Here is a 24,949-nt window from a genome sequence, read left to right as displayed (position 1 = left end):
TACGTTTTAAGGTAAAAATTTTGCTAAAATACAAAAGGCCTTTGCGAAAACGAAAATACTTAGTTAAATAAATAAATTACAACGAATCGGAAAATTCGTAAATTCCAAAAAGGGATATTATAAAAAAAATTGTTTAAACGTATAAAGCAAGCTTATTAAAAGCGAGCTTACAAAATAAAGAAAATACCGGACCTTAGCGGGTAAATACCCGGAAAGAACGGGGGTATTATAAAAAAAAGTAATAAAGGCTAAAAGAATGGCCCAAAAAAATGTTTTAACGTGCCGAACCGGCTGGTTACCGGGGAAAAACGTAAAAAAACCCGTAAACGGTTTGTAATAGCCGTAAAATATTGTGCTTTATAAACAAAAAATTAAATGGGGACGGTATAGTACGGGGAACGCTTTAAATTAATAATGCGATATATTTAAGTTTTAAAGGATATGCAAAGTATAATATACTTCGAAAAGCCCGTAAAAGGCATGCTTAGCGCAATACGCTAAAGTAATTACCGTATTTTAAACGTACGTTGTAATAAAAAATACCATTGCTTGCCCGGAAAAAAAGTAAAAAAACCTCCGGATAATACGGCGGACGGGCTTAAGCGTTTGGGTAACGGCAAATGCATGTTAACGGTATTTAAACCCATTAAAAAGCGAAAAAAAAGCATTTTAAAATTATTTATTAAGGCATTAAAACCCAATTAATAATTAAAAATATTAAAATTTTGCAATGTTGCAAAAGCAGCATAACGAAAAGAAATTATGGTTTTAATTGTAACAAATTAACAAAAAAATTTAAAATTAATTACTTTTCGAAAAAGGAATACCAGTAATTAATTAAAAAAATATGTAAAAAAAATCGATTAAATGCCGTATCCAAAAAAACCAAAACCTTTAGAAATTACGTTTTTTTCGTTAGCGTTACAATTGTTGCCGCTAAAATTGTTGGCGCCGAAAGCGGCACTTTCCGGCGCCAATACGGACGCCGCACCCTTACGGGAAACCGCGCGGCTATAAGCCTAGGTATCCAAATGCGCCGCAATCGTAGCAAAATTAGCGGCAATGCTACCAAAAAAAGCAATTACACTTTTTTCGAAACGCTTAAAAAACGCTTTTATTTTGTTAAAAAAATTACCGATGCTAGCTAAAGTTTAAATTTGCCTTTTCGTTTAAACGGCAATAGCGTAAAGCTATTAAAAAATGTTTTGGGTAATTTTTAATATCGTAGCGCTAGCAATTTTGCGCTAAATGCGCTTTTAAATAACGGCTTAACGTTTGTAGCGCGCAAATTGTTCGGCCGATATAGTATAAAAAGATTTGGCTTTTTGGATAGCTTTGCGGGCGCGAAATTAAGCTTTGGTAAGCTTTTTAAAAAGTTTCGATATCGTTTCGGGCAACCGTTTGTAAACGGTATTTAAAATTTTGTAAAGGTTTTGGGCCATTTCCCAAAACCATTCGGAAAGTTTAACGCAAACCTTATTGCCGACCACGTCCTTGCAATAAATACATTTGGAAAACCCCGTACAATTATCGGAATATATCGGTATACAAAAGTTAACGGCATAATTTTAATATATTTAACGACCAAAATAACGGTTATAAAATACCGTACGCTTCGTATAATTATTTTTAAAAAGGGGCAAACAAATAAGGTTTTAATTATCGCTTTATTGGAAATCGATAACCTTTTGCAACGAAAGCGCGTTACGGATACCTATATAAAACGAAAAAAAAGCAATGTTCGTTTCGGGGGCAAATCCATTGGAATTAAAAGCGTTGCGGCGGCGTTCGTCGCGCGTTTTACGCTTTTTTTTGGCGGAAGTTTTTTTGCCGCGGCGGTTAAAGCCCGCCGGGGGGTTACCGGCAAAACGCTTGCGGGAATTTTAAAAGGTTGCAAGCGCAAAAAGGCCCAATAAACCCGCGACATTTAAAAGGTTTACCGAAAGGTTACCGGCAAAGCGATCGTTAAGGATTTAAAAGATTAAAAGCTTCGGCGAAACCGAATCCGAATTTAATTAAATTACGATAGCTAAGGAAAATACCGGGGGGTTGCCAAAAGGGGCTAACGGGCCGGCTAGGACCAAAAAACCCGAAGCGGACACCCAAAAAAACATTACTTTTTTTACGTAATTGGGTACAAAGGATAACATTTGTAGCTACCGGTTAGGTCCAAATGTTTAAAAGGAACGGTTAAATACCGATTACTTACGGTTACAATCGTTAAAGTTATTAAAATGGTTATTAAATGTACAAAAAGGAAAAAAAAGGGCTCGTAGCTTTAAACGGGAAAAAAAGCCTTTTATATGCCGGTACGGACTTATTTTTTTGGATGCTATAAAACTTTATAACCGGTTTTTTTAAGCGTTGCCGGGCATTAAAGCGGCTTAGCGGGATACCGTAAGCTACCGGCTACTTACGGGGTCGCACGCGCGGTATAAGCGATTTGGAACAAGCCGTATCGGAAAAGGGCAATATGTTAAAAGTACGGGCAAAACCGCCCGGTAAAAAGCGGGAAGCGTTAAATGCACGGGCGAAACCGCCCGGCAGAAAAAAAGGAAGGGGGCGCTAGCAACCAGCCGGGTACGAACCCCCGGGAACATGCCGGCAAATTACCGGTATTGCGGCCAAAGCATAATGGCGAAGCTAAAAAATAAAGTAAAGTTTAAATTGCACGAAAGCGCTTAAAGCGCGAAGGATTTAAAAAACCGACCCCGGGTGCCCGAAAGGGACGAAGGAAAGGGAAGTTAAAGAAAGAACAATTTTTATTGGCGATAGCACCTTTGGTAAAAGATTTACGGAGGTTTAACAAAAGAAACACCGCATCCGGCCCGTAACCCGGTAACCACCCGCCTCTGCACCGATTAACCCTTAACAATCCGTTTGTCCGGTTGTATTTTAAACCGCAAAAAGCGCGTACCACGTCCGTAGCCGGTTCGTTGCGGCGGGGTTGCCGTAACTGTCCGCAACCCTTTTTATGCCTTTATTTGTATCGTTCGTTCCCGGCCCGGGCCGGCATTTTTTTTCCGCTTGTTAACGGGTATTAGCATTTTGGAAATGCAAATAAACGTTTTTTAACGGGTATTGGTAAGCCGTTTTAACTTAGCCTTTACCCAATTTTTTATTGCAAATCCGTTTAATTTTTTCGGGTTTTATCTTTTTAATTTTTTTATTTCCGGTAACAATAAAAATTTTATTGTCGATTGTAAATGCTATTGCTTTTTTAGCTTTTATTGTTTGGGGTGCTTTGGAAACGGTTTGCGCTTTTGCGGTTATTTAAGCCCAAATTTGTTTTCCATTTTTTCCGTTCGCGGCCGTAACTTGTTGCGCTTGGTTTTTTTTTTTTAATATAATTTTAATTCGTTTAAAAAATTAAAAAATCGTTTAAATCGCGTTAGGGTTAATTGCTAAAATTATTAAAGTTGCGGTCGTTTGGTTGGTTACTTTAACGTATCGAACAAATTTCGCAATAATTTTAACGGCCGTAATTTTTTTTTTTTTTTATTAAACGATTGGAAATACTTTTTTGCGAATTGTATCGTTGCAATAATTAATTAGGTTTTTTTTGGGCTTGCGATTGGTTTTTATCGTAATTGTTGCTGGTTCGGGTAATTCCCGTCGCGTATTGCGTGCTTCGATTGGTTAAAGCCAATGGCCTTTTCCATCGACGCCGCAATAGCGCCTCGGGGTATTATCGAGCTCGCTTAGCCCTTAGGCAAATTGGCGTTTTCGGTTTTCGTAATGGCTTTAGTTTTTTTGTATGTCGTTGTCGTCGTCGCGCGCAAGCAGAAAACGTTTTATTTTAAGCAAGCTCGGATAGTTTGGGCCGAGTGTAAAAAAAAACAGTATATATTGTAAAGAAAAGGTTTTAAGCATAAATAGTAAATGCTTAAAGCATCGAAAAAGCGGTTCCTTTGCTTGAAAACGTATAACACTTTCAGGCATTAGGAAGGAAGCTTAGTAAGCAAGGAGGACGCGGGAGTTACGTGTATATAAAGGGTAAAGGCTTTTACGGAGCCCTGCACCTTAAATCCCTTCCTCTTTAAAGCATATCAACCGGAATAGCCTTACACCGTGCCTATCCCTTTTACCTGCAACAAATATTAAACTGTAAATATCTTTATTAATATATACGCTGTATATATGAAATAACCTGCATTTAACTTTTAAAAATTTAAGTTTTTACGTAAATACTTTATTACTTACGTAATTTTTATATTTAAGGTTATATTTTAAAAAACGCACAGTGTATTGCATAATAAACGTAACTTTTTTAATTTTTTAATTTTAACTAAATAAATAAACATTGCATTACGTAATATTATTTATTATTTAAATTTTTTAGTTTTTTATATTAAATATAAACTACTTCATATATATAATGCATTTATTTAAAAAGTTATTTTATATTTTAAAATGTTATAAATTGCATACAATTTGTTAAGAAACACTAACATTTTAGTTTGTTCAAATTCAAATCCAAATTGTAATTTATACAATGTAAAAAAATATCATTTTAATATATTTCGTAAAAATTTATGCTTTTAGCTATATAAAGCTGTTTATTTTATATTTATACGATTTTTGTACGATGTTTAAATGCGTTATGAAAACAGTGAGTTTTTGTGAAAAAGGCGTGGAAAAGGTGGGCGAACATGGGGGGTGGGCCAACAAGGGGTGCACTGACTTATTTAGCCTCATTTTTACAAACTACATGTTCTTTCTCGTTTCTCTCTCATGTAATATTCCCAACCACGTCTCAACTCCGTAGTTACGATACATGATTTGTACACCACCCCTCCCATGCCAGAGATGATGGGCGGTTGCGGTGTTATCATAACTGGGCATCTGAGGCTGAGCCTTTGCATGTGCGCTTTAAATGGTCGTCCCTCTTGTTACTCCTTGTGAACCTTCTGCCACAGGACGAGCATTCGTAGGGCTTCTCGCCTGTGTGCGTCCTCACATGGAGCTTCAAGTTCCAACCTTGCCAGCTACGAAAAAGCTTAGGACAGTGCGGACATTGTCTGTCACCTTCGCGCCTTTCAAGATCTGGTTTCGGTTTCGGCACGTCCGGAAAGTTGTCGATTCTGTGTTCCTGGAGCATATGACGGCGAAGGTCCGCCTCGGAAGCAAACCCGAACTTGGCCCTGTAGCAACTGCCATGGCCACAGAAAACGACAGGGTCATGGCATCCCTGGTGCTCATCTCTGTCGCGCTTCGACTCAAACCCATCATAGAAGCGGGGGCAGTAGACTTTACTGCATTTGAATAGCTTCTCTCCATAGAAGAGTCGGAGTGCGTCTCGCGAGTCCAGTGAGTGATTCCCCTCCACTGCATTTTCCATAGCCCCCCTGATGTTCTGTGTGAGCTCTGGGAAGTCAAGTACTGCAGTGGTACTGTCGGCGTTGGTGCTGAGGGTTTTGAGCTGTTTCCTTGACCATATGATCGCTTGGGCGACCCTGGCGTAAGACTCAAAGTGCGCAATAGCGTGAAGCTTCTTGTGCATCTCCTTCGACACTGGTGCTGCGGTGGGTGTCTTGTTGTAATGCTGATCAAGGAACAAGTCAAGGAGTCCCTTGAACTTCTCGATGACCTCCTGGTCATGGCTTTCCCCTTCCAGCCAGGCCATCAAGTGTGATGTCCAGCTGGACACGGCGTAGTCGTAGAATGCATAGCGCCCAGCTAAGACACCATGCATGACTTCCTCGGTGTTGTTGTCCAAATCCATCTCCCCAAGACTGAGGTATGACATGCTAAGCAGGGATAGATCGAGCTCGCTCTTGGAGGGGTCTATGATGTGCTCGTTGATCAAGAATCTGGGTAAATATAAACAATCTGGTCAGGCTAGTCTATTGGAAAGTGTGGGTGCGGATGGGAGAGATATTCGAAAGACCTACTCCTTGACTGTGCCATGCACAAACTCGATCATTTGATCCGCGTGGATCTCAACGAAGGATGCACAGAGATCTTTCGAAGAGTCTACCAAGCGGTCCTTTGGCTCATTGACCGTTTCTTCTTCGAGGTTGATGGATATTGCAGCCTGCATCTCACACCACTTCAGAGGTCTCCTTGCGATAACAACCCAAGACAGAAGCCGTTTCGAAACCTCGTGCTGGTTCCTGGACCCAGAGCTCATGATCCGGTTGTATATCCGGGTGTACCTATTGGGGATGTATCCGAATTAGATCATTCCAAAACATCCAGCCTTGGCCACTTACACCTCTGTAAGGTCCTTTGGGAATCGGTCTTCTTTCCATTCGTCCAGGAGTTTTTGAAGCGAGGGTTGCTGACGCAACTCTTCGAATACGCAACGAGCGAATATGAACATCCCTAAAAAACGCCTATAGTCAGCGTTGTAAGCTTAACAGCATCGGGCATCAAAAGGAAAGGGAAGCCTCCATACCACACGATCTGGCTGTAACGATCCTTGCAAGGTCAAGCCCATAGTTCCCTAGCGAACGGAACTGGAGCTCGAGTTGGGACTGATGGTGTGTTGAGAATTCCTTGATTTCTTGCTCACTTTTCTCCGCTGTGAGGCTGAGCGTGGAAATCATGGAGAGATCCTTCCTAGCGATGCCATCGTCCTGGCTGACGAACAGACATCTGATGTCATCGTGCTTAGTTCTAGGGAGGTTGCTTACTGTCTCCCTAAACCAATGGCAGATATCCTTCCGCTGCTCTCTGTCACACTCGTCAATCCCATCCAGAACCACGTAGGTCTTTCGGCTCTTGAGAGCCGTTTCCAGCAGATCCTTTGCCAGCTTGAGATCGGATAAAACGTTTTGGGGCACTTTCCCATTTTGGGATGACATCTTTGACTCGCAATGAAGAATCAGGGTTTCGTCCTGAGCCACTAGCTGGGCGAGCATCGATCTGGCAATGGCGATGAACTCCCTCCTTGTAGGATCCCCCTCGCTGCAGTAGAAGAATGCAACTGTGATCCCCTGAAGCTCTCTTGCCTTGTCAATCACGGACGAAGCAAGGACAGATTTGCCTAAAGATGTCGTTTCTATTAGTACCGACGGGTGCGCTTGACAAGATAGGATCCAGGGAGCCCCGCACCTGCGCCTGGTTTGCCGTTAAGCCAAAGCAATGGCGTAGTGCAAAAGTCAGGATCGAACCAATCCTTAAAGACTGGATCCTGGGCTAGCCAGGTACATGACTCCGAGCTCCAGGCCCTGGCGGTCACATGGCGTTCGTGAACTGCCTCCACATCTGCAGAGCCCAGCCACTGAAACACGTCTCGTCTGCGGCGGCGTTGCGTGTCTTCCTTGGTTTGCTTGAGGTTCTCCTCGGCCGCCACCCGTATGCTATGCGTCTCCTCAAATTGGGTGAGGGAAGCGCGGCTTTCGATAAGCCGCTTGTGGCGTCCCAGATTTTCCTTCAACTGGCTGATATCTGTTTTGAACCCGCTCCAATTTGCGAGGAAGAGTTTTTTCCACACTATACAGGCAGAAGCTAGATTATCAGAATAGCCCGATATAGTGTGTCATGTTGCATCTAGATTTCGTACTTTTTTTGCGGAAGAATCGGAGAGCAAGCAGCTGGAAGTTCAAAATATCTTGGTATATCAGGACCAGCAGCTGTCTCATATGAACGTGGGTTTGGTTTTCGAAGAGCGCTTGGAACGACAGTAGGAGAGGAATCTGTTCTCCGATTTGTTGATAGGTGTCTAGCAAAGAGCTAAAGGCTTCGGTGAGGTTCTTCGTCATCTAGCGAATCGTAAATGATTAGGAATGGGCTGCAAGGACTAGGACGGGGGTAGAAAATGAATGGAAGGTAGTGACGATACTCACCATTAACATGAACCTCAGCGGCCCCTTTGCAGATGTTAAGTACAAGTTAGCGGTGTATGTACCGTACAGAGAAATACGAATACGTACCCAGATAAGGGCCATTGTCTCCTCAACATTGATGAAGACCTCGACCACCTTGCTATACTCGAGCATAGTGTTGACGAAGGGTTCAATCCTCCTCAAAAATCGCAGGCTGCCTTTGGCTTCCTGCTCACTCTGGACCCTGGACAGTGCATGTTGGACATCCTCTAGCCGGCTGGATTGGAAGTAGTCCAGCTCCTGTGGGGTCAGGTCTGCCTTGAAGGCATCGCTGACACGCCGGAACTCGGCGTCCATGGCTAGTTGAGGACGGTCAGAGGTGTCGGCAACAAAGCCCTGGTCAATGGCGGGGCGGAGAGTTCGGCGGAATTGGGCGGTTAAGAGGGCTTCCACATCTGTGGCGGGGGAGCCCGAGTTTTTCAACCTTTTCCCGGAGCCTGACCGCTTAGCCGCCCGGCCTATGCGCCTCCTGCATGCGTTGTCGCACTGCCCGAAACGCCGCTGGGCAGGCACCCAATAGGATTCAATTCCGCTGCTGGTCCCGCGTCGCCTTTTCGCACCTGCGCCTCACGCCCAGAAAAGAGATACGAGCCAATGAGCCCACCTGATTTCGTATGGGAAAACGTCGTAGCGAAGTATTTAATATGTGGAGATACTCTCCTCCCGAGGCCTTTGCGTCCAGTGTCTTGCCGTGCAAACACAGGACACCACCCCAAAAATCCCTTCCAGCAAGCGACACCACACTTTTATTACACGTTCGCTGATGGATTTCTTCGATCATGCAGAGGCTCAAAAGCGACCATGTCCCGAGGACGGTGGCTATAATGCTATGTATCCAAACAAACGCTCAACTAAAGATACAAGCCTCCACTACATGGTATGCGCCAGAGTCTTATGGATTTTCCTGTGGGAAATTAAATACTAAAAGTGGTTCTTTATGATATCTGGTAGCTTCCTGGCATCCAGGGGTTGCTGAGTTGGGAACCCCCCCTGTCTAATTCACAGTCGGAGCCACAAACGACTCCAGAACCGAGTCCTCTTCCAGGAGAATCGGCCTCGACCTCGACTGGCGATATGCATGCAACGCCTCATATTTGCTACGGCATGGCATGTATTCAAATCGACTCCCTAGCGCCATAAATTTAGCAAATATGTGCTAACAGCCCTTTTGGATACCAGCTTCCAGATATCGAAACGCTTTTGAAGTGGCCTGTAAAAGAAGTGGGACAATCCTCCGCTAATCAACAAAGCCTACCCAAATTTACGCCACTGCAATTGGACTTGAAGTCGGATCACGCTCTAGTGTCCACCACTGAGGGCTCTGCTGTAGGCGTCCTGAGCAAGACGGTTTTCGAATCCTTGTCGGCATGCCTCACACGAACTCCAGAGTGTTTCCTAATAGCGTGGGTTCTCACATCTGAGTGGACAACCAAAATAGCCGAAGTGGTGGACAAGAAGTCGAGAAAGGGAGTCTTCATCAACATTGACCTACTCTTCTTCGGGCCAAGGGGCTCAGGGGTCAATCTAGCGAGCGACCTCGGGAATCAGATGAGATTCCTACAAAAGCCGCACGAGGATTTGTGCGCAGGTATCTATGAGAACCCCCAGTCGCTGCAGCTGCCGCCAAGTATCAACCTCCGAGTCACACGTCCGTCAATGGAATCGCAGGTCGAGCTCCATTCAGCACTTTTCCCAACTGAAGAAGATGAAGAGCTGGAAGTCGATGTCGCAGACGGCGCCTCGGCAGCGCTAAACGACCTAGTTCAGAACATCGACAACTTCTTCGACCATCTGCCACGCCATAGGCCTCTTTCAGTGGCCCAAAAAGATGGACGCGTTATGGCGACGCTCTATAGGTACCTAGTGAAGGCCTGCCCCTTGTACTCTGAGACACTGTACTCACGACGCACGCACAGCCATCAGCAAGAAGCTATGGAATGGATACTGCAACGGGAGCTCGACGTCTCGCCCGATGGCGGAGATGACCTCTGGGAGCGAAGCACACTTCCGTCTGGGGAAATATGGTAAGCGCTCACATTGGCCTTGACAAATTCCTAATGGGTTGCATAGCTGCCTACGGAGGAAGTAGGCGTGACAATAACTCGCTGATATTATTTCCCCTTTCCCAGCTACCAGCATCGCGTCACCGGCGCGAAGAGTAGAGTCCCAAGTGACTTCAAAGGAGGAATCCTCGCCGACGATATGGGCTTGGGCAAGACCCTGACAACTTTGGCAGCGGTTGCCACATCAACCCCACAAGGTTCGGGCAAAGCCACTCTCGTAGTGGTGCCTAGTGAGCGTACGTGCATGTGATTCCCCTTGCACCATTTGATCACCAATACCGAGAAAGGCTGCTGACAAGATCTGTAACACCACTCAAGTCCTATTGAACACCTGGATTAAGGAGATCGAGCGGTAGGTTCTCATTTGGTGGCCAATATTCCAATCCCTTCCTGCAAGAGAAGTGCTTTGCTGACAATCTCTCCTGCTTGACCACAGCCACTTCCGCCCTTATTCCATCCGCTACTCCAAGTACCACGGCTCGGATAGGCGCGATCTCGATACTATCCTCCTTCAACAGGACTTAGTCTTGACGACCTACGGGACGGTCATGGCGGACCGCCGTCGAGCCAGCAGCGCCATCCACACAATAAAATGGCACCGGCTTATCTTGGATGAAGGCAAGTCCACTTCGATTGAGATGCTACAACGAAATAGTAAGGTTATCGTGCGTGCTAACATTTGAGGCGCTTGTCATCTCTACCCAGCGCATCTAATCCGGAACTGGGGCACCAAGCAGTTCGACGCTGTGCATTCCATCTCGTCCCAGATTCGGTGGTGCCTGACGGGGACGCCTATCCAAAATTCCCTCGATGACCTTGGATCCCTCGTCAAGTTTCTCAGGATGCCTATATTCTCGGAGCCGGCCACTTTCAGAAAATACCTGACGAAAATAACCCGCACCAGAGCCCATCCGGAGGGGGAGTTCACCAGCCTGAGGCTGATCCTTTCCTCCATCTGCCTCCGCAGGAGCAAGGACATCATGCCACAATCTCAGGGGCACGTAGAAGAATACCGCAAGCCGAAGTTCACCGCGACAGAGCTGGGACAGTACAACACGCTCACCACCGCGTGCAAGAATGCCATAGCCATTAGCGCAAAGAAAACCGCCGGGGTAGCGGCGGCCAGCAACGAGCACACGATAATGGAGGCACTGCTGCGGCTCCGCATGTTCTGCAACAATGGCGAGGCGGCATATCGGCTCAACCTGTCGTCAATCTTGACGCGAGGGAGCCGTGGGTCTTCCCGCAGCCTTCCTGATGAGGTGCTGAGCTATCTGCAGCAAAAGGGGGAGGCCAGCTGCTGTTATTGTTCGGTTGACATCGTTTCGTTGGGGCCGAGTATCAGCGACGGCGAGACTAGCGGCAGCAACAACGAGAGCAGCAGCAGCACTCCAGAGAGTGACCTGAATCTGGCGTGTTTGACGCACTGCCTTCGCTTGGTTTGTCACGGCTGCACACAGGAGTATCGAGGCAGTCAAGCAGAAGGGCAGCCCTTCACCTGTCCCTTGTGCCACCACATACACGGCAGCGGGAGCGTTTTTGATGAGTCAAAACAACAGGACTCTAAGGGGGCAGGCCATCCCGGGCTACAGCAATACCCGTCAAAGATCAACGCGCTCGTCGAGGACATACGGGCACATTCCCTCACTGAAAAGTGGTATGCCAAAAACCCCTCGCGCTACCCACATCACATGCCTCGAAATCTAGACAAGCTCTTGGCTAACCCCCTCAAAGCGTGGTCTTTTCGTTCTGGAAAACAACGCTCGACATTGTCGGAAAAGCTCTGGACGCACGTGGCATCAAGTATCTGAGGGTCGACGGGGACGTCTCGGCAAAGAAGCGAGGGAACATACTCTTGACGTTCCAAACCCGCCACGCTTTCAGCGTCCTACTAATCACTTTCTCGACCGGGGCTGTCGGGTAAGTGACCGTTCTTGTCCTCCACTCTCGAGCATCAGATCAGTAAAGCTAACCGGAGCGCTGCCATCCATGCTAGCCTGAACGGCCTCACGGTCGCAAACAGGGTGCACATCCTCGAGCCCCAGTGGAACCCGGCGGCCGAGAAGCAGGCCGTCGGCCGGCTGCTGCGGCTCGACCAGTCGAAGAAGGTGACCATCGTGCGGTACGCCATGGAGGGGACCATAGAGGAGTCGGTGCAGAAAATGCAGCTGCGCAAGTTGCAGTTGGCGGGCAGAGGGTTTGCCAAGCAGCTCAGTCAGGACGAGCGACGGGCGCTGAAGAACGACCAGATGGCGGAGCTGCAGAGGTGTCTGGGCGGCGGCGAATAAGGAGGGGATGGGATGCGAGTCGACGTGCTGTTTGAAGTAGCTACATCTAATCAAGTATTCCTTCCGCGCTATTGAGACACTAAAGGACAGCAGAACAACAGAGGTAGTGGCAGCGGTGATCCGGCCTCTCTGGTACAAGCATCCAACCGGTCATCTCTGTGATCTTCGCTATTGTGAATGGCAGGAAAGAATGTTTTATGTGTCGGCACCATAGCCCTGCTTCGCCAGCTCGCTGCTCAGCACCGACTCGGCTTTGAGATCAGGGGATTTGACAAACGAGAATCCAATCTCCGCTCCAGCGTCGACAAAATAGTAGAGGAGGTTGCGAATAGGGATTGCCAGGTCGCGATGGAGAGTATCGAATGCGGACGTCCTCATCGCCTCGACGGCCTCCTCCGCCTCGAGATCTGTGGCGATGGTGATCCGGGCCGAAGTGCACCTCTTCTGCCGGAAGTGCCTGTGGAAGATGTCAAAGGCCCACTCCAGAGCCGACAGCATAGCCTCGATCCTGGCCTGCGGCATGTCGGCCGCGGACGACCTAGGGAGAGGCCGCCCCCGTTCCGGCGGCGCCACCTGGATGTCGAGCCGGGTTCCCCACACCTCGTTATAGACCCAGAGCTCTTGCAGGGTGCAGGCAGTTGCTCCGACGGAGGCGGCGGGCTGGTGGTTCCCGACAGGCGCGATGCGCGCAAAGGTGTTGATCGTAATGCGGAGCTGTTTGGACAACCCGTCGCCTCGACTCGTTTCATGGCCATGACAAGGGGAGACGCACATGCAAGTCATGGGGACGGCCGAGACAATACAACGTTGCTCCTGTGCCGTGTCTTATGGGTAGCGAACCCGTACGGTAGTCTAGTGGTAGCATGTAAAATCAGGTTAAAGGCCGAGTCGAAATGAAAGGTGCTGGTACGGTATATAAGCCAAGGAAGAGGTAGTGAGACTTACTGGTGGAGGAGAAGATGGTGCTGTAAAATATATTTCTGTCAATTCTCGAGCAGATATGGTAGAACTGTTCGATAAACCCTTGAGAAATTGTGGTGTGTACGGTTGGGACAGCTCGGATAGAGGGAAGACATGGAAATTTTGGTTTCTGCCGTGACTGATCCCATGACGACCAACGGCTGTCGGTGTTATGCATCTTCGAGGGCAGAGGCAAGCACGATGTGACGGCGTAGGTAGGTAGGTAGGTGGTGAATAGCCAACAGTCAACATCGGAGCTGCCGCTCACAGGCAGTTGCCGCCCAGCATCCGAGCACTTCCACGGTACGTGATGCCAAAAAGGCCCTTAACCAGCCTCGGGTGCTCCTGATGCTCTGGCAGACCGGATCCTCGCTTTCCCAGAGCCTTGAGAGCTACATCGTCAGCAATTGCAGCCAGCGCACTGCTCGACAAAAAAAAAAAAGGCAGGACGCCAGAGCCAGCAACCCAGGAGGGTGACAGCTGCACACCATCAATAGTGCCCAGGAACCGCTACCGAGCCACGAACTTAGCTCAGTAAGCAGGCCCATGTAACCCTTTCCAGACACCCCTGCTTTGCAACCAAAACAGGGACTGTATTTGTCATCACATCGAACGATATCTAAGCGCTAGAACCGAAAACAAAGGGCGGTATTTGGGCTTGCAATACCACGGGTATAATAAATCTCTGCCTCTCGTGCATACCTACCCTCTCGAACGTGTTCTGGGGTCAAAGACAGGAACGATTGTAGCCACCACTCCCTACAAACCACAGCTACAGACTAGCGATGGCGCCTCTGAACGACCCCTCCATCCCGCCTGGAGCTTGGGTGCTTGTGACGGGCGTGAACGGCCTTGTCGGCTCGCACGTCGCCAACCAGCTGCTCGCACACGGCTACAGGGTGCGCGGGACCGTCCGGAGCATAGACAAGAACGCGTGGATGGTCGATCATTTCGACCGCAAGTTTGGCAAGGGCTTCTTCGAGCTCGTCCAGGTGGTCGACATCACCAAGCCCGGCGCCTTCGACGATGCGGTTAGGGGCATGGCGGGCGTCATGCACGTAGCATCAGCCGTCACCTTCGACCCAAACCCGGACCAGGTCATCCCCGTGGCCGTGGACTCCACCATCAGGATGCTCGAGTCCGCCGCGGGCGAGGCTTCAGTAGAGCGATTCGTCCTGACATCTTCTTACAGCGCGCTCGTATACCCGCATCCTAATCAGCGGATCCGGGTTACGGCGGAGACCTGGAACGAGGAGTCGGTCTTGGTCGCCCAAAACTTGCCCAAAGACATGTCAGATGGGCAAAAGGGTTTCGCCGTGTATTGTGCCAGCAAAACCAAGGGGGAACAGGCCATGTGGGACTGGGTCAAGCAGAACAAGCCTGCGTTCGTGGTCAACAGTGGTAAGCACCCCCTTGGCGGATCAAGGGCTAGAAGTCGGGACTATTGGCTGACACATGATATGCATCTGGCAGTACTTCCTGGAGGCAACTTTGGGAAAGTCCTGGATGTGAAAAACCAGGGATACCCGTCAACTACGGGCTGTGCCGAAGCCTTGTACACCAACCAAAACAAGGAGTTGATCGACGCATTTGTCCATGCATACGCACCAGGTATGCGCCGACCCGTTGGACTTGCTCCCTTGTCTGTTCCTAGCCGCTAACTCGGTGCTGCAGAGTGGTTCGTCGACACCGAGGACTGCGCGTTACTTCACGTGGCTGCGCTCGTGCGCAAGGATGTGGCGGGCGAGCGCGTGTTCGCCGTCGCCGAGCCCTTCAACTGGAACAAGGTGCTGCAGTCGCTGAGGAAGTCGTTTCCGGACCGCGAGTTTGCGGAGGATGTGCCCGGCCTTTACGACGACCTGGCCATCATCGAGCCGGCGTCGAGGGCAGAGGCGCTGCTGAAGTATATGGGCAGGGATGGGTTCTTGTCTCTGGACGAAAGTCTCCGAAGGGAATTTGAAAAGTGAACAAAGCTGTAGGCCATGGAAAACAGGTGTGCTGTAGTGGGGTTCAATGTGGGGCAGTTGTATCTGGTGGCTGCCTTCCTTCAATCAGACCCGACGTCACCGTCATTCAGCTTTCCTCTCCGTCCCTTCTTTCTGTGCCGTCAACACCACCTATACTATCTCGGCGAGTGTGCGTGGGTCACTAAAATGGACAGGCCGCAGAAGCAGCTGCCGCTAAGGGAACATGCCCGCAACAAATCTATACCGCAAGGTGAGGCACCCATCTCTGCGCATCCACGCTGCACACAAGGCGTCCCAGTTTGATGCCTCCCGAGGTAAAGAGCAGGGCTCATGCTGACATGCCCAACCTACGTAGCGACCCGGCCGCGGTCTACCACAAAGGGGCCGCTAGAGGTGGATGAGTGAGTGTTTGCTGGATGAGACCATGTCAAGCAACCAGGTCTGTTCTGTAATAGTGCCTAGGTGCTGAACGTCTGCTTTGTGCGCACCCCAGTGTGTCGCTCAGCTCGCCCCGGTTGCCGGATCCGAACATGAGCTTCCTCTCGCCGGAGCAAAGCTCTAGTCCCAGGGCCACATCGCCAAACCCGAGGAGTCCGCGATCGCCGGGCCGCTCGCCTGCCCCGTCTCCCCGCCTCGGGCCTCCGCCGAAGAAGGACTTCTCCTTCCTGCTGAGGCCTGAGATATATCACACCCTGAGTCCCACCACGATCCCGCAGCCGTTTCGGGACTCGCCCCATCAGCCGGATCCGGAAGCGCCGATCGCTGATCTTGTCGCCCGTGGCCACTACCGCGCCGCCGCCGTGGCCGCTGTGCAGCAGCTGACAGGCACCGCCGGCCACACGCCTCCCAGCCCCGAAGACCATGTCCGCATCTTCTCGTTGCTTCACACCCGCCTCGCCTGTCTGACCCTCATCGAGGCCACCAACATCGCCGCTCAAGAGGTTAAGGCCCTCGAGGACGTGCAGTCCCCTTTCTACCTCGCCAACACCGTCCCCACCACGGCACCCTCCATCATCGCCTCTCCCACCACATCAATCGGCTTGGGCATCGACGCCATCGCCGCCGGGCCGCCGCCGCACAGCCCAAGCCCCAGCTTCCTGGCGGCCCAGCAGCAGGACCCACCAGACCACCTGGTCCCCTGGGAGCTGCGCGTGCTGGCCGTGCGCCTGCAGTCGCTCGGCTTCGGCGACCCACGCCGCTCCGTCATGAGCTACTATGAGCTGGCCCGCGAGGCCCGCGCAAGGCTGGCGCGCGCGACGGCCAACCACGACAACTCGGCCCGCGAGCTGTGGCGCGGCCGCCTGGCTGAGCTGGGCCTCCGCGTCGCCGGAGCCCTCGTCGAGATGGACGACCTGTCCGGCGCGGCGGCTCACCTCGCCTCGCTGCCGGTGGTCCAGAACGGCACCAGCAGGCTGGCTACCGCGCGCGCGCTGCTGTGGCTGCACCTGGGGGACGTCGATGCGGCCCGTGCCTGCGTGAACGCAGGCAGGGAAGGCGGCCCCTCCTTCGCGCCCGACTCCTCTAGGGACAAGGTCATCTCGGCCCTCTGCGACATGGCCGACGGAGACTACGAATCCGCTCTCGCGACCTGGACGGATTTGCGCGAGGAGCTGCCACGCGACGAGATGGTGGGCGTCAACACGGCCGTCTGTCTCCTTTACGTCGGGCGGATGGAGCAGGTAGGTTTGCGAGTCTCAAGCCGTCGGCCTTTTACTGCCACGCCTATTCTAACCACATCTAAACATAGGGCCGAGCGATCCTGGAGGAAATGGTTGACTCTGGCCACTCGTCCCACACGCTCCTGTTCAACCTCACGACCATGTACGAGCTTTGTACGGAGCGAGCCAAGGACGAGAAGCAGCGTCTGGCTGAGCGTGTGGCCGCCTTGGAACCGAGCCTCAAGGGCTGGGAGAAGACGAATGCGGACTTTAAACTTTAAAGCCGAGACTGCGTAAAACGCCAAATTGTTAAATGTTGCGGAATGTTTCGCTTCTACCGTATTAATACGCCAAAGACGAAAATGCGTTATTTTGTGCTCGTCTTCATTCTTACCTACCTAGTGTATTTTGAAGACATCTCTGGTGTATTAGGAGAGGGCTTGCCAACAAAGTCTGGCGCCTTTTGAATGTAGATGACGCAACTGATATTGTTTGAGTCGGACTTGAGTTGGACTTAAGTCCGCTGGTGGATCAATGCCATCTAATAGACCGGCCCAAGGCAAGCGCTGAATGGCCACTGCGAACATGGGGGGACAATTACATTGACCGGGGATAGCGGAGAATCACGGGCAAAGTCCTATTTCCCGAGCCTGTCTGTCGACTAGGATCACAAACGCGCACAGTATCACGGATTTATCATCCGAACCTGATACTGAGGGGAGATGCTTGAGGAAGCACTCGAGGCACCCGAGCCGATCCTATCTATGGAAGGGAGCTGCACTGTCCAAGAGAGGGGGTATAAAACTGGCAATGCCCGCTTCAAAGCCGACCTCCTCATCCGCATCCCGGAACAATATTACTCCAAACACTAAAGTTGGCACAGTCTCCTATTCCAGCACCCCTAGCCTCCGCCAAGACGCCCATCATGGCTCCTTCTCATCCGATTCTCGTTTTCGGCGCAGCCAACTTCGGCAGCCCATGGGGCGGCCCAGCAACGACGGCGGAGGGTTTCCCAGGCATGGTGGACGCCCTGGACCGGCTCGGGATTAAGAGGATCGACACGGCGGCCATCTACCCAGCCGGCGGCAAGCCGGGCGACTCGGAGAGGATCATAGCCGCGAGCGGCGTGGCCTCCCACCCGGCCGGGTTCCAGGTCGACACAAAGGTGGCCTGGACGCTCGGCCAGCCCCAAGGCACCCTGACGGCCGAGAAGGTCAGCGCGAGCGCGATCAAGAGCCTCGAGAACCTCGGGGTCGACAAGATCAACGTGCTGTACGCCCACGTCCCGGACCCGACGACGCCGCTGGAGGAGCAGGTCGAGGCGTTTGAGGAGCAGCGGCGCAAGGGCCGCTGCCGGGAGGTCAGTCAACATACCGCCATCAAGACACCCCGTTCCTTGTCCCCTCCCTCGCCTTCCCATATGAGACTGACCAGCGCCGACAACCCAGATCGGTCTCAGCAACTTCTCGCCCCAGATGGTCGAAGACTGGGTGGCCATCTGCAAGCAAAAGGGCTACGCCGTGCCGTCCGTGTACCAGGGCGAGTACAACCTCACGCACCGGCAGGAGGAGGCCACGCTCTTCCCCGTGCTGCGGCGGCACGGCATCGCCTTCCTCGCCTGGTCGCCGCTGGCGTCGGGCTTCCTGTCGGGCCGGCTGACGGCGGGCGCGGTGGACGCGTCGTCGTCGCGCTTCGCCGACCCGGGCGTCGTCGGCGGCATGCTGCGGGCCTCGCTCGACCGGCCCGAGCTGCACGCCGCCGTGCGCGCGCTCCAACCCCTGCTGGAGGCCAAGGGGATCAGCCACGCGGCCGCGGCGCTGCGCTGGGTCGCGTTCCACTCGGTCCTGCGCGCCGACCTGGGCGACGGCCTCGTGCTCGGCGCCAGCAGGGTCGAGCAGGTGGAGCAGAACGTGGCGGCCATCGCGGATGGCCCGCTGCCGGACGACGTCGTCAGGGGCATCGAGGACACACGGGCCAACGCCTCGGCAGAGCAGGTGGCGGTGGTTCAGAAGGCCTCCAAGGAGGCTGAATCGAAGTAAAGCCGGTATCCAAAACGGGAACTTTGACCTACCAGCTAGCACACGGCATATATCCAAAGTAACAGATTGCATGCGCAGATCGCCCCTTCATTCTCCCATCCCGTCCACAACGGCAGCATTTTTGAACGAAGCGTCACTTTTGATGCTCGTGGAAATCTTCAAAATCACAGTCCGTGACGCCGATCGTGCAGATTGTCCCGCCTTGAGATTCTGATGCCGCGCCGTGCCGCGCAACGGGAGTGATCCAGACCCAGACATTCATATTATCAATCAGCCCTCTCCGCCAAGCAGTGGCGGCAAACCCCGTCCTCTCGAACACAACCTCGGGATCCCAAAGCAGGCTAGAGCCCGAACTGGAAGCTCGCATTTATCCTACCGTCCGATGTCGCTCCCTGGGGTCTGAGCGGCCGTGCCACACACACGCAAGCACGAGCGGAGGAACCGTCCCAACAGTGGCGGCAGCAGGTGTGGGCGGGAAGAAAGCGGGTACACAACTCGCCAGGGGGGAGGAGGAGGGCACGATGGTTGACGCTTTGATGCACACCCAACTATAGCAGCAAAGCGATCAATCCCACGAGCGATGGAACCCCAACTTTGCAGTGTCCTATCTGCTAGCCAATTCTGGGAAGCAAGACGCCATCTCGTCCTCTATCTGCGCCCACCCGAGTTTGACATGGGCACTAAATTACCTCCCATCGCAAGGCTAGCCGAAGCTGGCGTGGCTCGCGTTTCCAACGTCCAGCAAGCGTGGCACACACCACATACAACACATCAATGATATGACTGGTGTCAGGTCGGTGACACACAGCCATCGGGCCGGTTTACAGCTCCCCGCAAACTATATCTCACACCATCCAGGGCAAGGTACCTTGGCCAGGGTCTAGTCGAACCACAAAACCCACCAAAGACAAAAAAGAAAGTTTGTGTGGTTGAACCAGATTCGGGGGCCATTTGACGTGGGCCTTGTCTGCCTTAAAGATACTGCCGCGTCCCGGCTTGTTTCTTCAACCAAAGCGTTCGCCTGCAAGCTGTCTCCCTGTTTTTTGTTTGACTCGCATCCAAAGGTTCCCACAGTTGGGGCTGGGGAACCAAGGATGGCAAGCGAACCAGTTTCAGATTCAGTGCAGAGAGGGACAGAAAAAAAAGGGGGGGAGGCCCAATCTATCATGGCCCGCGAGAGAGAAAAAAGAAAATCACCGATCCATGCGCCGCACCCAATGGCAGCTCGCAACCGTCCCCTGACGAGGGGCGGTTCTGGGTGCATCCCAGATCCAGCCGACTGGGAGGCGGGCTGGAAATCCTACGTTTGGAAACACATTTGCACAGCGCCAGCCATCTGGGTCGAACCAGATTTGTTTCCAGCCTTCCAGCCTTCCAGCCCGGCCTGACCCAGCCCTTGCAAAGTGCCGGCCCTGAACCGTTGAGCCATGCCACCGTTCCGGGCGAGGGGGGCCCTGGGTGTGTCTTGATCAGAACCGCTGACGGTCTTGTTGCAAGTCTGTGCCTAGACAAACCCCCCCGCGCGCCACGGATCGTACCCAGGATCGGTTATCCCATGGAGGGTCCGCACTGGCGACCTGGACCTTGATCTACTGTACATACGTATGTGCCTCATGTAGATATCACCGAAGCCAAGTCTGGGCTTGCTGGGGTGGTAGTGCGTTGTCTGACTGGCCAGATGCAAGCCAAACGCATATTAATTTATCCTATGATGTTCCAGGGATAGGGAATGGGGAGATATGGCGGGAACTCTCTCCCGCCAGCCTAGCTTTTTCCTGCCTCGGCTGACATGGAGACATCCCTCCCCTTGGAGCAGCTCACCCACCCCGTCAATCTACTGCGAGGAGGAACCAGGGGATGCAAAGCAGTCAGGTGCCAGCATGTGGTAGCAGTGCCTTGCTTGCGATGCAAGGTCGGGCGGGGGAGAAATAAGACGAGAGAGCCTCTTCCGCCTCTTTACCGGCAGCCCGAGGCCCAGGCCGCGTCTGCCGTGGGTCAGTGTCGTTTTGGAAGATCACAAGGGGGATCCATCAAGGCCTCTCCTCTCTGCATATAGGGGAAGAGGGGTAGGTGTGAGTGAGTGTGTGTGTGTGTGTGTGTGCCTATAGTAGATCACACCTGACGGAGGGGTTGTTGTGACTTGACTGCATCGTAGTGGGCACGGCAGAGAAACATGCGTACATGATGTGCACCTTGGTACTCATCTTCGTACCCAGCGATACGAACAAGATCGCGAGTGGCGGTGTGCTTCATTCGATCATGCTTCCCACAGTGGGCAGTCGGCGAATGGAAAACGAGAGTATAAGGGAGAGAGCTGGAGCGTCTAGAGCACAAACACGCGCCAAGGATGCGGCGCGGGGTGGGCGCACTGGTGGCATCGCCAAAGATGGGGCGGGGGTGACAGCAGGGAGCGAGGTGCAAGCCCTGTTTCGACGGCTTTATTATCTCGAGCCGCTCGATCGGCCCTTTGCCCGGGGCTGCGTGCTAGCGTAGCCCCGGGTGCGGAGACGAGCTGCCGTAAGGAGGAAGCGGCGGCGGAGAATATACTTGTGGTAGACGCAGTTGCCGGGTTGGTTAGGAAGGAGGGGAAAGGGCCGCGATAAAAGGTGGATGGCATGATGAAACCCTCCCTCCCTCAATCCCCTCCCCCTCCGCCTTGGAAACGCCATCATCGCCGACTTTTGGGTGATACCCAAGAGGTCCCATCGAGAATGCATGCGCTTCCAAGGAAACGAGTCAGGGCCCTACGGCACTTGGCTGCTCGTCCTTGCAGCCACAGGAGAGGATGCGATGCGCGCGGGTGGGCTAACGCATTGCAGGACAAAGAGCAGGCTGAAAAAAAAAATGACACCTTGCCCCCCGAGTTACCCAAGGCGCCCTGTGTGGAGGGCGTTTTGACGTGAGTGCATGCATGGCGCGCTGCACGTCCGTGCCTGCCTATCTCGCCTTTTGCGCATTCGCCTAGGCTGGATGCATAAGGTGATAGCGGCTCTCCTCCCCAGAGCCGCGCGCGGCATGCAGGGAGATCGCAGCAAGAAGCGCAGGCACCTTGGGGAGGGGCCCTCCATCCCTCCATCCCCTCCACCAAGGAATGGGGCTTCTGGGACCTTGAGGGAGGGGGCGCTTGCTACGCGATCTGGGTCTGCATCGCCGAGAGACGCCGCCCGCCAGCAGGTGACCAGCATCGCCCGGAATCTGGCCTTGTTTCGGATTATGCAGATGCCCGCTGCCCAGTCCAGCGGACGGGGAAAGAGCCCAACCCAAGGAGGCACCTGCCGTCGTTGCACACATGCGCTGTGCCGCCCTTCCTGGACGAGACCAGAACTGCCATCCCGAGGTACCAGCCGGTCCCTGCATGGCAAATGCGCCAAGTATAAATCGCCGAGATTGATGATGGTGGATCCACATTTAAACGGCAGCCTCGATCAAAGTTTTCATCATCATTCTATCCGCTGAAAAGTATTGCGCCACATCGTACGACCGATGATGATGATTGCAACCAAATCTAAAAAGAAAACTTGCCATTTGGTACAAAAGAAGCGAAAAAAATATATCGCGTCCCCGCCTGGGCTCGAACCAGGAACCTCCTGATGACTTATCATACCGGAGTATAACAGTCAGACGCGCTAGCCAATTGCGCCACGGAGACTGAGTGCCATGTGATTGGCGAGAGATGGTTCGCTTGTGCACATTACATAGCGGGGTACAATCGCGGGGTGAGAAATACGAAGCACTTCCCACCGTGGCGTTCCTTATCATCTACCAACACACGTTTGTTATATGTTTCGCTCTTAGCACTTACTAGAAATGGCGAGTGTTTATAATTTTGTAGTTTGGCTACCGACGCCGTTACTTCAATTTATGTTTACGATGCGGGGTCGAAGTCACTTGCGCCCATTTCAACAACGACAAGCCGCGCGCCCTTTACATGACAGATAATGGACCGGGCATAGGCATCGATAGCGCAGTCGACGAGGGCGATATAAAAAGGACCCAATCTTGTAGTCCTAGTGTTTGCGTGTTAGTATAAAGCCCGCTTGCTTTGAGGTGGCTGTAAGTTTTCTCGTAAAGCCATTGAGGCTGCTCGACTATCACCGGATAAATATTTGCACCCTCATTCGGCGACAAAAATGTACCCAGCATCCAGCACCCCAACCGTGCTGCTACTCGTCGACATCCAGGAGGGCTTCAAGCACCCGACGCACTGGGGCAAGACACGCAGCACCCCCACCTTTGAAGCCAACGTCGCGGCCCTCCTCGAGGCCGCGCGCCGACACAACCACAACCACGGCACCACCAAGCCAGAACACCACGCAGTGCAAATCATCCACGTCCACCACCACTCCACGTCGCCCGACTCGCCCCTACACCCCTCACACCACCTCCCCAGCTCGCCAATCCCGTCGGTAGCGGCACTATCGTTCGCGGCCCCGCGAGCGGGAGAGCCGATCGTCACCAAGCACTTCAACAGCGCCTTCGTGGGGACGGACCTGGAGGCGCGGGTGCGGGCGTCTGGGGCGCGGCAGCTCGTGGTCGCGGGCCTGACGACGGACCACTGCGTCAGCACCACAGCGCGCATGGCGGCGAACCTGCAGGTTCTCGGTGGCGACGGCGACGGCGGGGCCGTGGTGGTGGTTGGCGACGCCACCGCCACGTTCGAGCGGGGCCCCTTCGATGCCGACACCGTCCACGGCGTGCACCTCGCGAGCCTGGACGGGGAGTTTGCCCACGTGGCAAACACAGCGGCGGTTCTCGCGGCTGTATTTCCAGGCTAGTCTTGAGGGGGGGGTGTGTGTGTGTGCATGTCAAGGGATTTAGCGTGGCCGCGGTGCATACTTGGGAGACAGGAGAGAGGCGGCGGGAGCATGCAGCGAGAGAGAGAGAAGAGAGCCGTCGCCATGTGCGGGCTCCATGTGTCAGGATGATGCAGGTCACTGAGTTGGCATCCTTCTCGAACGCCGTAGAGCAAGCCCAAATTAGCGGCCCTCGCGATCGTCCTGTCCCAATGACCGCATTCGCGAGCGCCAAGGCAGCCGACGCCGACGCCTAGTTCGACCATGGCGAGACACCATGGCTTTTCTTGTCTGCCGCTAATGCAGGTCTCACCTCCCTCCCATTTTGGACAACGAAGACGCAGTGCACCGCCGCACGCCTTTTGGACAGGCATCTCCAGAACGGCCGGCCTATCCTGAAGCATTCGTCCGGTGTTTACGTTCGGTGGGGGTCACGGCAGCCCCGCTTGGGCCTTATCTTATTCCTCTTTCGGCCTGACAGACAGATTTCTTTTTTGGCTTTGGGTTTGATGCTCGCGAAAGAACGTTTCCGCACAGACTGCGATAATCGTTACCGTCCAGGGCCAGGCCTTCCGCGACCGGCGGCGTGCACACCATGATCTCCCGGAGGACCGTCTTGTTTGGTAAAAACGGCTCGGGCCTACAGGGATCAGTCTCATTTTTATCCAAGACGACACGCCCTGATGGGGCCATCAGAGAACAGCCCAAAAATAATGCCCCGACGGCATCACAAAGTGATAAGGGGGCCCTGTGGTCGGTGGTTGCACAAATGAACCTTATGTCCTATTTATTATTACTGGGGCAATAAAATAAAACGTGGGTGGTTCTCGGTAATGCCGTACCAACGGAGGAGGCGCAAGAAAAGACATTTGGATTGAGACCTTGGCCTTGTGAAACGACATAAATGCCCCATTTTTATTCTCTTGCATACGGAGCCGCAGTTGATGTCAAGGCGCGGGCAGTTGGGTTATGCAATCAACGCGGCCGACTGGCAATCAACCCACACAACCCTCTTTTTTTCTTTCTTCTTCTTGGTCGGTCCCTAGCGATGGGCACCCAAGCCGGGAAGCTCGCAATTCGGAGCGGCCTGCTTGCCGTAGGTACCCATCTGTCATCACGTCTCACGTCAGCGGGCGGGCAGTCTGTCCAATGCCTGCTTGTTAGCGCCCGCCTAGCACATGGCAGATGATGATGGATGATGATGAGCGGTCCCGGGCCGCCGTCCCTTGCCTGCCAAATGCCCGTCATTCCCAGAAAGAAACGCCAAAGTGGGTGGGAAAGTCGTGGGTGTTACGTGATTTTTTCTTCTCCCCCCTGCAGAATATGTAATTGCCCGACTCGGATCCCCC

The 24,949-nt window shown here is 52.7% G+C and overlaps 10 protein-coding genes and 1 non-coding gene across 11 annotated transcripts; 6 read left to right on the top strand and 5 right to left on the bottom strand.

Moving 5' to 3' along the window:
• Nucleotides 1-1,229: 1,229 nt before the first annotated feature.
• GGTG_02034 (hypothetical protein) lies at nucleotides 1,230-1,916 on the top strand (the record flags this gene model as incomplete). Its single annotated transcript, XM_009219805.1, has 2 exons — nucleotides 1,230-1,410; nucleotides 1,555-1,916. Coding segments are annotated over 2 exons (543 nt in total), but the record flags the coding sequence as incomplete, so codon positions are not given.
• Nucleotides 1,917-4,533: 2,617 nt separating this feature from the next.
• Nucleotides 4,534-8,216, bottom strand: GGTG_02033 (hypothetical protein). Its single transcript, XM_009219804.1, has 8 exons — nucleotides 7,881-8,216; nucleotides 7,794-7,817; nucleotides 7,511-7,709; nucleotides 7,060-7,440; nucleotides 6,401-6,991; nucleotides 6,216-6,327; nucleotides 5,895-6,158; nucleotides 4,534-5,813 (listed from the first exon to the last, which is right to left on the bottom strand). The coding sequence occupies exons 1-8, from the start codon at nucleotides 8,127-8,129 to the stop codon at nucleotides 4,832-4,834; spliced, it is 2,802 nt and encodes a 933-aa protein (XP_009218068.1). The 5' UTR covers nucleotides 8,130-8,216; the 3' UTR covers nucleotides 4,534-4,831.
• Nucleotides 8,217-8,482: 266 nt separating this feature from the next.
• GGTG_02032 (DNA repair and recombination protein RAD5C) lies at nucleotides 8,483-12,335 on the top strand. Its single transcript, XM_009219803.1, has 10 exons — nucleotides 8,483-8,709; nucleotides 8,784-8,939; nucleotides 9,012-9,688; nucleotides 9,749-9,856; nucleotides 9,962-10,131; nucleotides 10,214-10,247; nucleotides 10,332-10,513; nucleotides 10,601-11,552; nucleotides 11,630-11,815; nucleotides 11,892-12,335. The coding sequence occupies exons 1-10, from the start codon at nucleotides 8,596-8,598 to the stop codon at nucleotides 12,181-12,183; spliced, it is 2,871 nt and encodes a 956-aa protein (XP_009218067.1). The 5' UTR covers nucleotides 8,483-8,595; the 3' UTR covers nucleotides 12,184-12,335.
• On the bottom strand, nucleotides 12,092-13,569 carry GGTG_02031 (hypothetical protein). Its single transcript, XM_009219802.1, has 2 exons — nucleotides 13,129-13,569; nucleotides 12,092-13,035 (listed from the first exon to the last, which is right to left on the bottom strand). The coding sequence occupies exon 2, from the start codon at nucleotides 12,964-12,966 to the stop codon at nucleotides 12,379-12,381; it is 588 nt and encodes a 195-aa protein (XP_009218066.1). The 5' UTR covers nucleotides 12,967-13,035; nucleotides 13,129-13,569; the 3' UTR covers nucleotides 12,092-12,378.
• A 191-nt stretch (nucleotides 13,570-13,760) lies between these two features.
• GGTG_02030 (hypothetical protein) lies at nucleotides 13,761-15,196 on the top strand. Its single transcript, XM_009219801.1, has 3 exons — nucleotides 13,761-14,544; nucleotides 14,617-14,754; nucleotides 14,818-15,196. The coding sequence occupies exons 1-3, from the start codon at nucleotides 13,929-13,931 to the stop codon at nucleotides 15,108-15,110; spliced, it is 1,047 nt and encodes a 348-aa protein (XP_009218065.1). The 5' UTR covers nucleotides 13,761-13,928; the 3' UTR covers nucleotides 15,111-15,196.
• Nucleotides 15,197-15,640: 444 nt separating this feature from the next.
• On the top strand, nucleotides 15,641-17,049 carry GGTG_02029 (hypothetical protein; the record flags this gene model as incomplete). The annotated part of the gene is made up of 2 exons (XM_009219800.1): nucleotides 15,641-16,789; nucleotides 16,858-17,049. 2 exons carry the CDS (start codon nucleotides 15,641-15,643, stop codon nucleotides 17,047-17,049), a joined length of 1,341 nt encoding a protein of 446 aa, XP_009218064.1.
• A 436-nt stretch (nucleotides 17,050-17,485) lies between these two features.
• GGTG_02028 (hypothetical protein) lies at nucleotides 17,486-18,889 on the top strand. The gene is made up of 2 exons (XM_009219799.1): nucleotides 17,486-18,128; nucleotides 18,217-18,889. The coding sequence occupies exons 1-2, from the start codon at nucleotides 17,694-17,696 to the stop codon at nucleotides 18,805-18,807; spliced, it is 1,026 nt and encodes a 341-aa protein (XP_009218063.1). The 5' UTR covers nucleotides 17,486-17,693; the 3' UTR covers nucleotides 18,808-18,889.
• A 1,786-nt stretch (nucleotides 18,890-20,675) lies between these two features.
• GGTG_02027 (hypothetical protein) lies at nucleotides 20,676-21,060 on the bottom strand (the record flags this gene model as incomplete). Its single annotated transcript, XM_009219798.1, has 2 exons — nucleotides 20,676-20,792; nucleotides 20,926-21,060. 2 exons carry the CDS (start codon nucleotides 21,058-21,060, stop codon nucleotides 20,676-20,678), a joined length of 252 nt encoding a protein of 83 aa, XP_009218062.1.
• Nucleotides 21,061-21,478: 418 nt separating this feature from the next.
• GGTG_02026 (hypothetical protein) lies at nucleotides 21,479-22,164 on the bottom strand (the record flags this gene model as incomplete). The annotated part of the gene is made up of 1 exon (XM_009219797.1): nucleotides 21,479-22,164. The coding sequence occupies one exon, from the start codon at nucleotides 22,162-22,164 to the stop codon at nucleotides 21,769-21,771; it is 396 nt and encodes a 131-aa protein (XP_009218061.1). The 3' UTR covers nucleotides 21,479-21,768.
• A 199-nt stretch (nucleotides 22,165-22,363) lies between these two features.
• GGTG_20018 lies at nucleotides 22,364-22,456 on the bottom strand. Its single transcript has one exon. It is a non-coding gene; the product is annotated as a tRNA-Asn (tRNA).
• A 372-nt stretch (nucleotides 22,457-22,828) lies between these two features.
• GGTG_02025 (hypothetical protein) lies at nucleotides 22,829-24,526 on the top strand. Its single transcript, XM_009219796.1, has one exon. It carries the CDS (start codon nucleotides 22,938-22,940, stop codon nucleotides 23,580-23,582), a length of 645 nt encoding a protein of 214 aa, XP_009218060.1. The 5' UTR covers nucleotides 22,829-22,937; the 3' UTR covers nucleotides 23,583-24,526.
• The last annotated feature ends 423 nt before the right edge of the window (nucleotides 24,527-24,949 follow it).

The sequence above is a fragment of the Gaeumannomyces tritici genome, assembly GCF_000145635.1.
Source record: "Gaeumannomyces tritici R3-111a-1 unplaced genomic scaffold supercont2.1, whole genome shotgun sequence".
Taxonomy (NCBI): Eukaryota; Fungi; Ascomycota; class Sordariomycetes; order Magnaporthales; family Magnaporthaceae; genus Gaeumannomyces; species Gaeumannomyces tritici.
This window is presented reverse-complemented; position numbering and strand designations above follow the sequence as displayed.